Source organism: Acomys minous, assembly GCF_964271855.1.
Source record: "Acomys minous genome assembly, chromosome: 12".
Taxonomy (NCBI): Eukaryota; Metazoa; Chordata; class Mammalia; order Rodentia; family Muridae; genus Acomys; species Acomys minous.
The window spans coordinates 101,496,162-101,513,824 of NC_140493.1; the positions used below are offsets into that span (position 1 = coordinate 101,496,162).

Genomic DNA, 17,663 nt, shown 5'->3' on the forward strand with positions numbered 1-17,663 from the left:
CCAGGTTGTATGTTTAACCAGGTTGTAAGGGTGGGGCCATACCTAGAATCTTTTTTTTTTTTTTTTTTTTTTTGGTTTTTCGAGACAGGGTTTCCCTGTGTAGCCTTGGCTGTCCTGGACTCACTTTGTAGACCAGGCTGGCCTCGAACTCACAGTGATCCGCCCGCCTCTGCCTCCCGAGTGCTGGGATTAAAGGCGTGCGCCACCACGCCCGGCTCATACCTAGAATTTTTAAAGAACATGTTTATATTGCATTTTATTTACTTTGCATACATGTTGGGGCTGGTGTTATATGCCTGCCACACCACATGTAGGGGTCAGAGAGTAACTTGTAGGGGTTGGTTCTCTTTTCTACCGTGTGAATCCCAGGAATTGAACTCAAATTCAGGCTTGGTGGTATGCAGCTTTAACCCCAGAGCCCTCTTTCCTGCCCTAGAATTCTTTTATATTCCTTCATGGTATCTAACGTAGGCATAGGTATAGTCATATGTGATAGAGCCAGGCGTTTCTTGCTGTTAGCAATGGTTACATTGTGCCTGGTCACAGCACACAGCAGATACCACAACCTTACTCTGCCTAGAAACACAGAGTTACATTCCTTCCGGACCCTGGATGCAACATTTTTATCAGTCAGTCAATTCATAACCTTGTTTTATGTGGGGCTCTGTTTAAAGACACCTTGTTTGTTTAATACATACTTCTGAGTCATTAGCGTTGCACTTGGCCAACTGCGCTGTAACTCATTCCTGAGCAGCGTGGGGAGCATGCGCAGCTTCTCTGTGAGGCACAGCACAGCTTGCCTGTGCGTGTGAATGATAGACAGCACTTGGCACTTCACTCTGGGGCCAGTGCACACTCTGAAGTCACCCCCCCACACACACACACACAAAATATCGTTAGAAGAGCAAAACAGTCAAGTCAGAGGGCACTTATTAATAGCCTCATAGCTGATAGAGACAGCAGAGAGTCATTTTGTCCGTTTTGTCTGACCTCAACAAGGGATCCGTGAATATGTTCATACGCGTGTGCAGCTATGGTTGCATGTGAAGGTCATACATTGTTGTCAGGTGTCTTTCTGGATTGTTCTCTACCTTACTAAAACAGTTCTTTTATTACGTTTGCTGTGTGTTGGGGGAGGGGGACGTGCTTGTGCCCTGGTGTGCATGTGCAAGTCAGAGGGCAGCTTTGGGGAGTCACTTCTCTCTCCCACCTGTGTGGGCCTTGAGGATTGAACTCAGATCACGCTGCAGTTTTAATCACGGAGTCACCTCTCCTCCATGCCTTCTTCTGTCCATGGATGTTTCTAGACCACCTCAAATATTAATTTTGGGATACAGAAACTCAGTGGAGTGACTGTCTGTCTTTGGCATACAGAATTGGTAAGTAAAGAGGCTTGTCAAGGTGAGTTAAGATGAGACTAATTTCCTGTCCGGGCCTTTATTTCCTTGCACACCACCAGTTGATTGTTATGGTTTTTCTCAGGCTGCCGTTCTAGATTCCCCGCATGAGCCCCCATTCCTTTCCACATGGGCCCTGATCTGATTACCTCTCCTCACAGGTTTGTAGACTTCCACGCAGCCGCTTCCACTTGCTCCCCGTCCCGAGCGTCCCTGCTTACCGGCCGGCTGGGTCTGCGGAATGGAGTCACGCACAACTTTGCAGTCACCTCTGTGGGAGGGCTTCCACTCAACGAGACCACCTTGGCAGAGGTGCTGCGACAGGCTGGCTATGTCACGGCCATGATAGGTAACGGATGGACCCTGGGGAGCTGCCTCTTCTGCTCACATATCTGTGTTTGTTGGTTTCTTGCTGGGCGTGGTAGGAATGCTTTCAGCCAGCTTTAAGTAACTGGGAAGATCTGACGATGGCTGAAAACATGCATAGCTCTTGCCTCCCATGACAATAAGCTTTGTGGTAAGTGATTGCATCCATTAGGTCAGATTACCCCTAAGATACCTTTGGGAGTGTTTCCAGACTCTCTTCTGCTATCCTGAGCATGTTGGCATTTGTTCATGTGCCTGTGGCTGCAATGCCTTGCCTCAGCTTCGGGGTTCTCCATTATAATTAGGCTCAAGGATGAAGAGGAGCAGAGAGTGGGTGGCCTCATGTACCCAACCCACCTCCATCAAGAAACTGAATCCTTGGTTTAAGATAAGTACCCTTTCTTCCTGAGACCTGGACTTAAGTCTTACTGTCCAGAGTTGGGTGACAAGGCTACTGGGTTGCAAAAAAGGCTGGGAAACTTGAGACAGGAGTATAATAATTGACTTGGCCCTGGGCGTGGCCATCTTGAACAATCTGATAGTTCAGGGCCAGGGGTGCATCAATGATGAAGGTCCTACCTAGGATGTGCAGTGCACTGGTTGCCCTCCATATAGACCAGCAGCCCCCACCCTGCCATGCTGCAAAGTTAGAAACACACATGAGGGCATGGATATAGGATAGAAAAGCAGCAGTTGATTTCCCATTGTCCAGCTTCTTTTCCCTCCCTCCCTCCTTCCCTCCTTCCCTCCCTCCCTCTCTTGCTTCCTTCATTTATCCCTCATGTCTTCCAAGATGGCCTCAAACTCACTATATAGCTGAGGATGACAATGAACTTCTGACCCTTCTGTCTCTGCCTCCTGAGTGCTAGAATTTCAGGCACGTGCCACCTGGGGATGGAGCCCAGGGCTCCATGTATGCTAGGCAAGCATGCTACCAACTGCATCCCTAACCTTGTTATTTTGGTCTTACTATGTAGTCCAGGTTGGCCCCAAACATAACATTCCTGTTTGCAGCTGTAGAGTGCTGGAATTCCAGGCTTCTTTTCCTTGTATATATTTTTAAGGCACCACTTACTCAGCATGCATTGTGTTCTAGCCCCTAGGATACATTCATTTATACAGCATTATTATGTTCCTCTTATGGAGCGTGAGAACGATGTCTTAAACCTGAAGGCACCTGCTTCACTGGAGGTGCTGGAACAGGTGGTTTCTGCTCAGGATCTGACCCCAGCCTTCTCCAGATGCTGGGGCCTCCCTGCCAGCCTGTCTCTCTTGCAGATTCTAAGACCACGCAGCAGTTTCTGCAGCCTCCTCAGCCTGCTTGTGCTTGTTAGTTACTTTCACAGAGCTGGTTCCAGTGGGATCCCTGCATCTCTCTGCCATAGTGAAACGGCAAGGGAGGGTGTGCCAACAGGCTTGTGACAGCGAGGGTCCCTGTGGAGGAGAGACTGGTCTCTCGAGCCTTCTCTGTTAGCTTGGAGGATGCTGCTTTCCTAGGCCAAGGGCTGGCACCGTCGCTGTTTACTTCCTCACTCTGAGTTTAAAGGCTTGGTGTTCTTATATAGGCACTCAGACTGGAGGGTGACATCCATTGTCTCAGAAGGAGACACCCCAAGCAGTGGAAGAAGGGAGCAGTGAAGGACTATTATTTTCTCTTTCTATCTTCCTGTGCTGGCTAGTTTTATGTTAGCCTGACACAAGCCAGAGTCATCTGAAAGGAGGGAATCTTAATTAAGAAGATAGTTCTGTAAGATCCATCTGTAGCACATTTTCTTAATTGAAAATGAGGGAGGGTTTGGAAGGAGGCAGGCGGATTTCTGTGAGTTCGAGGCCAGCCAGGTCTACAAAGTGAGTCCAGGACAGCCACGGCTATACAGCTATCTTGACTCCCACCCCACCCCCCCAAAAAAGAAAAGAATATGGTGAGGGCCCAGCCTATTGTGGGTGCTGCCCACCCTGGGCTGGTAGTCCTGGTTCCATTAAAAAAAAAAAAAAAAAAGCAGGCTGAGCAAGCCACGAGGAGCAAGCCAGTAAGCAGCACTCCTCCATGGCTTTGGCATCAGCTCCTGCCTCCAGGTTCCAGCTCTGCTTGAGTTCCTGTCCTGACTGCCTTGTGTGATGAACAGTGATGTGGAAGCATAAGCCGAACCCTTTCTTTCCAATGTTGCTTTTGGTCATAGCAATAGTCACCTTCACCAAGACACTCCTTTCCCTCATGCCCCAAGGTATAATTATGCAGACAACGTCAGCACCCAGAGGGCACATGAAGCTCCCCCTGGGGTTTGCCGGTTAGATAGACCTGTGAGATACACCCGTTTACCCCTGGAGCCCAGGACCATGGAGCCAGGACCAGTTTGGTCTCTGGACTTCCTGATGCTATAGCCTCATACAAAGCAAGGGGGGCTGGGCTCTCCTTTATCTGCCTTGATATTATGGTTCCTTTTTGGCCTCTAAATACCAGGTAAACAGTGGATCACAGGTACCTGGATAACTTCCACCCCTCCCCTTACTTTGTTCTGCACCCTTTGCGAGCCCTGAAGAAGTTAAGAGCATCCCCTTGCTTGTGAATGAAAAGGCTCTGGGGCCCATTCGTAGTGTTTGGCACTGCTTGAAATCTTCGTCTGTGTTCATGTATTTTTACCTACCTGTATAGGTATCCCTTGGCTCCCCCTTTCCCTTTTATATTATCTTATATTTCATCATAATATACATTTTTTTCCACAGAGAGACTTTCTGTATATCCTAGTTTTGGATTCTTATATAACCTAAGCTGGCCTTGAACTTCTGAATTTTCTGCCCCAGAATATCTTAGGTGTTATAATCACAGACATGTGCCACCATGCCAGGGTTCCCTCAATTGTTTTTTTTTTTTCTTCTTTCCTCTCTCTCTCTCTCTCTCTCTCTCTCTCTCTCTCTCTCTCTCTCTCCCCTCCCTTCTTTCTTCCCTTCCCTCCCTTTCTCCCTCCCCCATCCTCTTTCTTCTGAGACATGATCTCACTATGCACCCTGACTGGCCTCGAACTCACTGTGTAGACCAGGCTGACCTGGAACTCACAGAGATCCACCTGCCTGTGTCTCCTGAGTTTCTGTTTCTAAAAAGTTTGTTTTTCAGGCCCACAGAACAGAGCTGGGCCTAGTGGTCTATGGTGGTGTATGTCAATTTCCCAGGAAATTGAGAAAGGAGGCTTCGAATCCGAGGCCAGCACGAGCTACATAGTAAAGCGCCCTGTCTTACATAAAACCAAACGGTTTGCAGTTTCAAAGAAAGAGATAATGGACTCTCACAGATGTTCATCCAGGTTCAATAAACGGTTAATTTTTTTGCTCCGCACATTTTCTTTAAAAGGCAGTTCAGTTGTGTTTTCTCAAGGCCACATCAAATAGTTTACTCAGCCGCACCCTGTGTCTGCTTGCTAGCTTCTCTCCTTTAGGTTGCCAAAGGTCACCAGGTTAGGTCTCTGCATTGATTGTATATGTCTGGCCCCCTTGCCTTGGCAGAGGCTTCCTGGGAGCCAGCCCTCAGAGTAAATGAGCAAATCAGAGCTTCTCACCCTGTCAGAGCTCTGCCCCACACCTCCCAATTATCGCCCCCAGAATGAAGGAATTGGTAGAGCAGGATCTGCAGGTGGCCCAGTTTCTCATTTGCTGCCCTGCGGGTGTCTCAGTGCAGGAGCTCCTGGGGGGAGTGGCCTCTCCCCTCTCTGCAAACTGCTGATGACATCACCCAGAGAGGAAGATGTTGAGGCCAGGCAGGCACTTCTGAGACCTGCAGGGTTTGCAGGAGCCTCCACAGGGCATCACAAGCCACGTGCTCCCGAAGGAAGTGGCTCAGGCAGGCAGCATCACTGAGGCGCGGGGAAGAGGGACCATCCCTAACTCATCTTTCCCATGTGGTCCTGAGTCATCTAGTCCTGGATGGTCTCCCCCATCTGCCTGTAAGATCCCCTGGGGTCTCAGGGAGCAAAGCTCGGCAAGGCAGAGCCTTGGCAGCTTCTCTTTGTCCTCACTGAAGTGTGCAGCTGATGGAAGCCGAGCGTGTGATCAGCTTCCCTGATGGCTTCCACGGAGATCCTTCTGAATGCCTCTTTCTCTCTTTTTCCACAGGCAAATGGCATCTTGGGCACCATGGCTCTTATCACCCCAATTTCCGTGGTAAGAATTCTTTTGGAGTTTGTTCCTTGGGAGACAGGAAATAAGGATCTCTGGGTAAAAGAGCTCTATGAGATTTGAAGCCTGAGTGTCCTGGGGATAGGCTATGTTAGGGCATCTTTGCACCAAAAGTCACTTAGGTACATGTGGGGTACCAGTACCTTATCCGCACATCACCTTCCCTGGTCCCCTGCTTGTTGTCTGTCACCCCAAAGACTAGAGCACTGTGAACCTGTCTTAGTTAGAGTTTTATTGCTGTGAAGGGACACCATGACCATGGCAACACTTGTAAAGGAAAACATTCTCTTAGCTTAGTTTCAGAGATTTAGTCCATTTTTTTTTGTTTGTTTGTTTTTTGGGTTTTTCGAGACAAGGTTTCTCTGTGTAGCCTTGGCTGTTCTGGACTTACTTTGTAGACCAGGCTGGCCTTGAACTCACAGCGATCCACCTGCCTCTGCCTCCCGAGTGCTGGGATTAAAGGCGTGCGCCACCACCGCCCAACTGATTTAGTCCATGGTTGCCATGGCAGCAAACATGGCGGCGTGCTGGCAGGTGTGGTGCTGGACAAAGAGCTCAGAGTTCTCCATCTTGGTCCACAGGCAGCAGCAGGAGACTGTGTGCCACACTGGTGTGGCCTGAGCACAGTGACACACTTCTTCCAGCAAGGCTCCACTTCCTAATAGTGCTGCTCCCTATGGGCCTGTGGGGGCCAATTACATTCAAACTACCACAGAGCCCATCTGTTTCCTTCCATTTTCCAGTTCTTTGTATCTGAGGGAACATTCAATGAGTCCTGACAGCACAGGTAGAAAGAAGCGAGAAAATGTCCTCTGAGGGGTTTGCTGGAGCACACCACTATGTCATGGACCCAGATGTAGGAGGCTGTCTCCTGGCTGTTAGCATCCTCAGACCTCTCATCCCTGGCCTTGCAGAGGAAAGCCAAGACCAGGCTATCAAGGTGGATTCTCTGAAAAGAATCACCGAGTTTGACACACTCTCTCAATGTCAGCTTTGCCAAAAATATGTGGGTTTTTTTTTTCCCCCAACTTGTAGTTTGTATGTCTGCTCTTTCCCTGGCCTTGTCCTTTGCGCTCCAGATGTCTGTCTGTCTGACAGACCTTTATACACAAACATGTGGCCTTCCCTTCAGGGCGAGTCTCTGACTGTTTTGCAACCTTCTCCCTCACCTTTCCCCACTCTGTCTCTCTAACTGTGACAAAGGGCTGCATTGTGCCTGCGGGATCCTTTTAAACACAGAGGGCAGAGGATGAAAGTGTGCGGCTTAAAAAAGGCCGATGGCGGAAATAAACACCAAGCTTCCTGTCCACTAACAACAACAGCAACAACAACAACAACAACCACTCCAGAACACGTGTTCCCTTCTATGCCTTTAGGTCTCGCCTCACATATGAGGGGTTGGATTAGATCTACCGATGGCAGCTTGAGCGCTGTTCCTGGAGTCCCAGTCACAGGGCACATACCTAGCCTGGGCCCTGCTTAGAAGATGGGTTTGTGAGTCTGACCCAGGAGTGAGAAGTGGGAACAAGGAGTTCTATAGATCAGCTACCTTTGCACCAAACAGTGCTGGAAGCCTTCTTGCTTGGACACCGTGGGGTGTCTTGGCTGCTACTTTTTGTCCTCAGTGTTTTGCACCCTGCCATGAATACTCTGCTGGTTTCCCATGAGCCCCTGTCTTCCCCGTGGTTAGCCAGCTCTCTTAGATAGCATGGAACAACCTGCCTAGGGAATGGTGCCGCCCTCAGTAGTTTGGGTCTTCCTACATCAGTGATCAAACAAGATAGTTGCCCCCTGACATATCCACAAGCTGATGTAATCTGGGCAGTTTCTTAATTGAGAATCTCTCCCCACCCCCCCCCCCCCACCTCCCACCCCGGCCCCCCCCCCATCCCCTTCTCAGGTCACTCTAAGCTATGCCAAGTTGAGAGTTAAGGCTAACTGGGACACAAAACACCTACAGGTGAATGAGGGTCTGATGTTCCAGCTTAAGGGGACTTCATGCTGAGAGAGAGAGAGGGGTTGGGGGGTGGGGGGGCGGGGAGAGACTGAAGGCTGTGACTAGACTGAGAAAAAGAAAGAGGAAAGGGCTAGCAGGAACTGGTCAGCAGTGAGGCGTTTTATAGGAAATGGTGCTGGACCACTTCTATGTAGCTTCGTTGGTAAGAGTTACAGAGCAGGCAGTTCCAGGCAGAGCCCCTGGGGTCCCAGGGTGTGAGTCACCTGAGAAGTGGGAGGCAGCTGGCTTAGGAGAGGAAATGTGGAGGTAAGAAAGAGCTTGGCTTGTGGAAGAGACAGGCTGAGGAGCGTGTCAGGAAGGAATTTGGATCCCAGCCCTCACATCCTTACTTCCTCCATCCCGTTCCACCTCCCATCCTGAGTCCTCTCACCCGTTGGAGTCCTGGCCCAGACACTCATTCTGCAGGAAGTGTGTTGAAATGCTGAGATTGCTGTCTCAACCTCATGCTACCCACTGCCTCTGGCAATAACTTCTGCCTCTGACCCTTCTACTTATGAGCCAAGGTCTCGGTATATAGTCCAGGCTAGTCTCGAATGCAGGATCTTCCAACCTCATCCTCCATTATGTGAGGGTTGTAGGCATACACTATACTGCCTGACTCATCCACTTCTCACGGCTTACCATTGCTTATTGTGCCGTGGCATGCACATGGGGGTCAGAGGTCAACTTTTGGGAGTCAGCCTTTTCCTATAACATATAGTTCTATGATGGAACTCTCGTGGCTAGGCTTGTTTGCAAGCACTTCTCCTCACTGACCAGTCTCACTGGGCCTGCATAGCGAGCTTCTTGAAGGCAGAATTTTGATCCCTTAAACTGTCATGCACACAGTGGGTCAATTTGTTTATTTCTAGATACCACATGCATTCATAACTTCATGGAGGGTGTTAGATGTCTGGATTTTTTTTTTTCTTTTCAAGACTGAGTTTCTCTATGTAGCCTTGTCTGTCCTGGAACTTACTCTACACCAGGCTGGCTCTGAACTTGCAGAGATCTGCCTGCCTCTGCCTCTCAAGTGCTGGGATCAAAGGCGTGTACCACCACCCGGCATCAGAAATTCTTGATACTTCCTCCCAACAATCTAGGTTAACTCTCATCACAAGACATTTCTCAAAGCTAGTCTTACAGCCAGAGCCCAGGAAAGTGATTTTCCTCGCACACTTCAAAGGGACATTAATCAAATCCTCTTTTAATTACACACTCTAGAGCTCTGCAATATTAAATCAGGGGAAATTAAATTTTTGTGTGAGTATAAGAGGGCAGGCATGCTGAGAAGCTGAGAGTGGGGGCGTAACCGATTACCCTTCTTTCAGGGTTTGATTACTACTTTGGGATCCCATATAGCAACGATATGGGCTGCATGGATACCCCCGGCTACAACTACCCTCCTTGTCCAGCATGTCCCCAGAGCGGTGGCCTAGGGAGGTAAGAATGTCTGATGCGTTGGCTGTGGGCTTGAAGTCAAAGTAGAGACCCGAGTCTTCCTAGAGCAAGTGAACGGGATAGATGTGGACAGTTGAGGCAGCACACAAGGCGGAGGATATAGCCAGGGAAAAGGTTTTCATTTAAGGGAACTACATTTTTTTTCCTATTGGAATTTTCCAGAATCTTTGAATTGTTTAGCTCACCTGGGGAGAGCCTTGTATGCCTGCCAAAGTCTCACACAGGTGCAGCCTCCCTCATCCTCTGCCTGCTGGCTTTGTTCCTGGGCCACTTGCTACGGGCCTGGCATAGACATAGGACATAAGGAGAGACTGGGGGGGGTGGTAGAAAGGGAGGGGGGGGAAGAGAGAGAGACAGAGAAATGGGGGAGAGAGGGAAGTGAGAGGGGGAGAGAGACAGAGAAAGGGGGAAGAGGGAGGGGGGAGAGAGACAGAGAGAGACAGAGAAGGGGGAGAGGGGTGGAGGGAGAGGGAGAAGAGAGAGAGACAGAGAAAGGGGTGAAAAGGAGGGGGGTGGAGGGAGGTGGGAGAGAGAGAGACAGAGACAGAGAGAAAAGAGAAAGACAGAGAAAGGAGTGAGAGGGAGAAGGGAAGAGAGAGACAGAGAGAGAGAGCGAGATTGAGAGACACAGAGAGAAAGACAGAGACACACAGAGAGATGCTAAGATACAGAGAGAGAAAGAGAGAAACAGAGAGATGGGGAGAGAGTTGCTAAGCCTCACTGAGATGAGGGATTAGCTCAGTCTTCTTGCTCCCGAGCCCTGCTGTGGTTTTTCCTAAGGCCACAGGTGTCTGAACTGCTTTGGGAATGTCTCAGATGGCTCATTAATAACATAATAGTTAATATACTAATGGTTGTTTATTGAGAAACCGTTACATTCTGGGCACAGCCCAACTTTACCTGTGACCCACAGGACCAGTTTGCCTCACCTAGATCACAGCAGAGTCGGCAGGAGACAGGACTCCAGATTGCAGTCTGAGTCTTTAAGTCCAGGGCCCATGTCTGCCAGGTTTGCTTCTTAGTGCGTGCTTGCTGGTTGGACCAGCGTTGTGGATGTCATCGCCTGGTTGCACATCAGACATGAAGAAACACAGAGCTCCCTCCCAGTTCTGCACTTAATAAGATGGCAGGCGACAAGTATAAAAGGCTGTGACATGTCTTGCTACCTTTCGTACACAGCTGTGTGTGGCCTAGGAGCCACAAGTGCAACCCCATGTGGCCGTATCATGGCATGAGATACCTCAACCAATGTCTCCTTCTCTCCCACTTAATCTTCCTCCTCTTCTCATTAACCTATATTACAATTAAACAGAATTGATTGGCTTGTTCGGTTAGTGACCATGGAATTTAATCAAGGCAATAAAAAGAATAAAATTCCAACAAAAATATGGAATAGTCAAGCCAACATCATAACAACCTTTTATTTTTTGGTAATTGTTTATTTTATTTTTATGTATGTATGTATGTATGTATGTATGTATGTATGTATGTGTGCATCTGTGTGTGGGTTTGTGCATGTGAGAGTAAATATGCACAGAGGCCACAAGAGGGCATCACATCCCCAGAGCTGGAGTTTCAGGTGGTTTTTGAGCCACCTCATTTGGGTGTTGGGAACTAAACTTGGCTCCTCTGCAAGAGCTGCAAGTGTTCTTAGCTGCTGAGCCATCTCCGAAACTTCAACTTTTTCTTTTAAAAAATGTCTTTGGTAATGATTTACCCAGTTTGACATTATCCCCTAAGCTTTTACAACAGTGTATTGTATGTATGTAGGTGTAGTGGAGTTTACAACAGTGTATTGTATGTATGTAGGTGTAGTGGGGTTTCAAATGTTATCCTTCTCTAATTGTGGGTGGGAGGACATGTGTGACATTGTACACTTCTTGTCTTTTCATCCACTCCTTGGTGGTGACCAGGGCAGAGAGCTGCCTTTTGTCCTCCTGGTATCCTCTGTAAGGGGGCACAGGTGACACCATGGTAGACAAGTGGAAACCTCTGAGAGTGAAGATAACTCACTCAAGATTGTGGCCAGGGGAGAAGGTGTGCAGCCATGGGACAGCTGCTTGTCAGCATCACTTCAACCTTAGGACCTGCGGTGGAATAATTCTTCTTCTCCTCCTCCTCCTCTTCCTCCTCCTCCTCCTCCTCCTCCTTCTTCTTCCTCTTCCTCTTCCTCCTCTTCCTCCTCCTCCTCTTCTTCTCCTCCTCCCCTCCTCCTCCTCCTCCTTCTTCTTCTTCCTCTTCCTCTTCCTCCTCTTCTTCTTCTCTTCCTCCTCCTCCTCCTCCTCCTCTTCCTCCTCCTCCTCCTCCTCCTCCTCCTCCTCCTCCTCCTCCTCCTCCTCCTCTTCTTCTTCTTCTTCTTCTTCTTCTTCTTCTTCTTCGAATCTGTATCCTTCTGACTTCCTATACTATCCCAGGTTCATAAGCATCTTACCAAGTTTTACAGGGTGGCTGGCTCACCCCAGGAGCAAAAACATCTATTCAAGGGGGATGAAAAAAATAAATGACTGATCTGCTAAGTCCTTTGGAACCAGCTTTGTGGTGTTTTGTATTGATGTGTGTTGCTACAGTAAAGCTTTCAATGACTATTTAGGATGTGAAAATGAATGCTCCTCTCCTGTGTTTCCTGCCCAGGAACCCTGAGAGGGACTGTTACACAGACATAGCTCTTCCTCTCTATGAAAACCTCAACATCGTGGCGCAGCCTGTAAACCTGAGTAGCCTTGCCCAGAAGTATGCAGAAAAGGCAGTGGAGTTCATTGGTCAGGCCAGGTAAGGAGCACAATGCCCTGGTTTTAATCCCTCTTCACACACAGCAAGTCCTCCCGGCCTGTAGGGCTGAGCAAGAGTTTCATGGTTCACCGAGTGTGTGCGTGCGTGTCTGCCATATGCTAGTAACATTGGGATATGGTCCTAATGGCTCTCTGGTCCTGGCTTAGAAGTTCCTCAAGTATGTTGTTGCCCTTCCTGACCATGGTGCTCTGATCAGCACCATGGTCCTGGGCAGTTTTTCTTTTCCTACTAGAGTATAAGTTCCTTGAGGGTGAGGCCTGCCTGCCGCATTCAGCGTACTCAGGATATTTGTGGAGTTCATTTGTTAGCAGAATGTATGAGTTCCTTGCTGCTGCTGTAACAAATGGCCACTAGAGTGGTGGCTAAAACCAACAGTGACCATAATAGCACGTTTTCCTCAGATCTGAACACTAGGTGTCTGAAGCCAGGCTTGGAGGGCTGACGTGAAAGTGTGAGCAGAGCTCATTCTTCCTGGAGTCTCCAGAAATAATTGTTTCTTGTTTCTTTTAGCTTCTGGTAGCTGCTAGTTTTCCTTGATTTCTGGCCACAGCATTCTAATCACTACTTCTATTGATCCCTGGCTATTTCCGCACATAGTCTACACATGTGCTCCCCTTTTTAGACAGAGTGTCATGTAGCCCAGGCTATGCAACTGGGGCTGTTCTTGAACTCCTGATCGCTCGAGTGCTGGAATGTACCTTCATACCCCAGCCTTCTTTGAAGGACACTACTGATTAATAGTCAGTCAGGAGGCAGATGGTGGTAACACAGTCCAGGACTCAGGAAGCTGAGTTCATGGGCAGTGTCCCTCTCTCTCACACACACACACACACACACACACACACACACACACACACACACACAAGTCAACCAGGAAGTCTGAAGATGATCTCATCTCAAGATCTCTAACATAATTATCAGGTATTAATTAAAGTCCCCTTTGCCATGGGAGATAAGGCTCCCCAATTCCAGGGACGAGACGCCAGGCGTGCTTAGAGCTTGTTAGCTAGTCTCCCACACAGGGTTCCAAATACAGCCATCTACAGGGCCCACAAAGCAGGGCTGGAGAGTAGGTCAGCGGTTAAGAGCACTGGCTGTCCTTCCAAGGATCCAGGCTTAATTCCCAGCACCCGGGCTCACAACCATCTGCGCCTCTAGTTCCGGGAGCTCTGAATCTTCTGGCCTCCAAGAGCACTGCACACACGTGGCGCATAGACGCATGCGCAGGCAAAACACCCATACACGTAATACAGAATTTAAAGAAAATCCTTTGAAGAGCAGGATCAACATGTGGAAAACACACCCCGTCTATGGCGAGCAGTAGCTTCTTAGCCCCAGCCGTTGATGATGGGTAAGCCTGGAATGTGAGCCTGGGGTGTTAAACCTTTCCAGGTTCTGAGAGAGACAGGAAACGGCCTTTGAATGTTAAAAAAAAAAAAAAGACTAATTAAAAATAACCGAAAGAGGTCTCAAGATGGCTCCGTGGATGAGGGCGCTTGCTGCTAAGCCTGACAGCATGAGTTGGGTCCCTGGGACCATGAGGGTAGAAGGAGGGAAGCAGCTCCCAAAAGCCGTTCTCTGACCTCCGCACACCGTGGCACTTCTGTATAAACTAAATTAATATATATATATATGTATATATATATATGGCAAAAACTGAAAGTGACAACAAACCCCACACCGCTGTGTGTGAGGCCTCCTGTTGTACATCCTTGTCCTGTCACAGCGGATGATGACGGGAAGTGTGATTGATTTAATCTCTCTCCTAAGATCGCAGACTCCACAAGGACAGTGGGGACCCTTCTCTCAGGGCCACAGCCATAATTAAGTGAGCAAGGAAACAAAAAACCGTGCTTGTGGCTGCGTGCTCGTGCAGAATTAAAATAGCTTCATCAGTGGATAGCCGAGCAGACCAGCCCATGACTGCAGGATCCTGCAGCCTTCGCTCAGCCATGTTGGACTTTTCTAGAGACACCATCAAGGAGGGCAGAAGTGGCAGGCGAAGTAGACTCAGTTGCCTGTGTGCGGCCTTCAGAGTACAACCCATTGCTTTAGTCCCAGATCTCAGAGCAGCATCCCAGGATGTCAGAGGCTGCATCTGAACGATTCCGCAGGCTTTTCTGAGAAACGCTGTCCGTGGTTTTCCTCACATGGCTCATATAGACAGAGCAAAGCTTTCCCGATCTCGAAGGTCGAGCACCTCCTGGCTTCCTACAGCTTGGAAATGGGTCTAGTTCCCATTGCCCTGAAACACGCAGATGCTTCGTGGTTGGTTGGTGAGGGCAGTTTTCTGGTGTTTAACTGAGCCTCAGCTTTCTGAGCAGGAGGGATGACAGCCTGCTGGGCCCTGGGACTGTGTAAGGCTTGCTCTGCAGGAGCCTGGGGCATCAAACGGAAAATATGTAGAGCTGGCCAATTCCTTAGTTAAAGCAAAAGTCACTGACTTTTTAACTTTACAGAGTCTAATTATAGGGCATGCAGGTGTCTTTAAGATTCGACCTGCCAGTTCAGCCATGACTTTCTTACTGCAGCAGAGAAGTCCCCTGGACCTGCTCACATCTGTACTGCCTAGTTTTGTGTCAAGTTGACACTAGCTAAAGTCATCGGAGAGGAGGAAACCTCAATTAAGAAAACTCCCCCGTAAGATCAGGCTGTAGGCAAGCCTTGAGGGCCTTTTCTTAATTAGTGATTAATGGGGGAGGGCCCAGCTTATGGTGGGTGGTGCTGTCCCTGGGCTGGTTGGTCCTGGTTCTATAAGAAAGCAGGCTGAGCAACCCATGAGGAGAAAGCCAGTAAGCAGCACCCCTCCATGGCCTCTGCATCAGCTCCTGCCTCCAGGTTCCTGCCCTGTTTGAGTTCCTGTCCTGACTTTCTTGTGTAATGAACAGTGACGTGGAAATCTAAGGTGAATAAACCGTTTCCTTACCAACTTGCTTGGTCATGGTGTTTCATCACAGCAACAGTACATCTAAGACAACACCTGCCTTCCACTTGGACCACCAAAGCTACCAGGCGATGTGGGTTTTTTTTTTAAGGCATCAGGCAAAAAAGGTCTAAGTAGGAAAAAAGGCAGAGAGTGGATGGCATAGGCTGTGGATGTGTGGAGCCAACCTGTCCTGTGCTGCCTACTGGAAATAGGGAAGAGGACTTGGCAAGTAATTGTGGCCCAGTTGGGCATAGAACAGATGTTGACTTGATGTGTTGGAAACCAGAGTCTTCTGGGAAATCTGTTATGTGGCCAATTCTCAGGATGCTGTGGACTGTACTTCTATGTCCCCTAAGTTTCGCATGTTGAAACCCTAACCCTTAGCCACACAAGACACACTCAACTTTTTGATAGAACATGTTGTTTACGAAGTTTACATTTGCAACTGCACAATCAAGTTATGAGAGACAGACAGACAGACAGACAGACAGACAGACAGACAGACACACACACACACACACACACACACACACACACACACACCCTTATGTTTTAAGTACATTTATGTTTGTCAGCATTCATAAATACCCTGTGTGCAAGCTGGACACATCTCCACCTAGTAGGATATTACTAGGAAGTGGGAACCTTTGGAAGATGTTTAGGTCTGGACGGAGTCAGAAGGATGGAGCCCCGTGATAGTCTTGGTGCCTTTATCAGGAAAGGATAAGGCCAGTTTCTCTCTCTCTCTCTCTCTCTCTCTCTCTCTCTCTCTCTCTCTCTCTCTCTGTTGAGGGTGAAAGGGAGAATCTAAGGATAGATACACTGAACTTCCTAGGTGTTAGGACTGGGAGAAAAAGAATATTTGCTTTGATTCACCCAATCTGTTGTTTTTGTTGATGCAGACTGAGCTGAGACATATGTGTCATTCAGAACAGGGTCTCAATGACACATAGATGAAAACTGGAACTTCACGAACTATAGCCTGAGCTCTTTTTCTTTTCCTTTTTTCTTTTTTTCTTTTTGGTTTTTCGAGACAGGGTCCCTCTGTGTAGCCTTGGTTGTCCTGGACTCGCTTTGTAGACCAGGCTGACCTCGAACTCAAAGCGATCCACCTGCCTCTGCCTCCCAGGTGCTGGATTAAAGGCGTGTGCCACCACCGCCTGGCTTGCCTAAGCTTTTTTACTTTTTCTTTTTCTTTGATTTGTTGTTGCACAATGTGTCGCTCTGAGCAGAATAGCCACTACCTTCTTCAGATCAGCTGGCTACTTGCAAGAGGCCACCAGGAGTAGTCTCATTGACTGTTGACATTCTGTCATAGAAGCGAGGAGGCCAGCAGCTCTTCCCAGCTATTCGTGTGTGGGGACTGCTGTGATTACCCATGGCCTTGATGCCTTGGGAGGTGCTAGAATATATAGGTGTGGGGAGGTAAACCAAGATGGGTACTGTCTTTGAGGATGTGAGGAAGCTGTCTCCATGCTGGGTGAAGACTTTCCAGGCCAACAGCTTTGGGGTTCACCCCCTACTCCTGTCGACAACTCCTCACTCATGTTCTGTAAGACTAATAAAGTCATTGATACCCCAGGATGAACTTTGGTGAAATGATGCCTTAATTTGTCATTGTGACCTTATAAGGAGGGAGCAGACTTTGTTTATATCTCCCGAGGGAAGGAAGTTTTGAAAAACTTGCCCCTCTGTTACCATCATTACCCTCCCCCTACTCCCTCTGCCATGGTGATAAGTTCCCTCCCATCTTCCTTCCCAGCCCAGATGCCAACAGACCAGGACTTTGCAGACCCATATCACCCGTCTCCACCCCTTTTCTTCTTCCTGTTTAGATGCTGCGCTGAATAACGGGTCTCCGAGTAAAGGAACTAACAGTCTTTTAGCAGTCATAGCTAACATCCCCAGAGATGCCCCTGCCTTGAATGGTCACCATGCCTGCACACCAGTAGCTATTTATTCCTTGGCTCTCATGTGATCCTTGTCACCATTTTTATTTTGAGACAGGGTCTCATATTATAGGCTAGACTTGAACTCGGTGCCTAGTTTAGCATGTCACTGCAGTTCTGGTCTTCCTGCCCTCACCCTGTGAGTGAGTGCCGGATTACAGGTGTGCACCAACCACTGTTAAAGTTTAGATTGGGAGGTGGTGGTGAGTCAAGAGAATCCTAAAGCAGATTACTGGGAAATAGGAAGTCTGTTGGAAGAGTTATTCACGGCATGGGCTGACAGAGGGAAAAGGCGGTTGTGCGATGTCCAATGTGGGTGCTAGGAACTGAACCTGGGGCCTCTGTGAGAGAAATAACCGGGAAAAGAAAAGGGATGGACATGGGTGAAAATGGGTCTTCAAAGTGACTCTAGAGCCCTGGTCTGTTGGTGCTGGGTGGCCTCTGAGGGGGGAAGGAAGATGAGGAGGGAACACCTCACCATGGAGGAGTAGGAAGAGAAGTAACCCCCTGAGCCATTTCTCCAGCCCCACATCAAGACATGTTTACCCACAACATGCAGGTCTACAAAACAGGTGCACAAACCAAACATGTACTGATAATAAATCATAAAA

At 48.6% G+C, this 17,663-nt stretch overlaps 1 protein-coding gene across 5 annotated transcripts in view; it reads left to right on the forward strand.

Moving 5' to 3' along the window:
- Positions 1 to 17,663, forward strand: part of ARSG (arylsulfatase G) — a 149,066-nt gene that overhangs the window by 69,634 nt on the left and 61,769 nt on the right. For 4 of the 5 annotated variants that reach the window (XR_014773370.1, XM_084751397.1, XM_084751395.1 and 1 more), the window contains exons 3-6: positions 1,559 to 1,746; positions 5,868 to 5,915; positions 9,258 to 9,369; positions 12,019 to 12,156. Coding sequence is in view for 4 of the 5 variants with exons in the window: in XM_084751397.1 (XP_084607523.1) it covers positions 1,559 to 1,746; positions 5,868 to 5,915; positions 9,258 to 9,369; positions 12,019 to 12,156 (486 nt within the window). In the remaining variant the exon portion in view is untranslated. Of the gene's footprint in view, positions 1 to 1,558; positions 1,747 to 5,630; positions 5,699 to 5,867; positions 5,916 to 9,257; positions 9,370 to 12,018; positions 12,157 to 17,663 lie in introns of those variants that run through there. The other variant, XM_084751398.1, reaches the window with a different exon arrangement.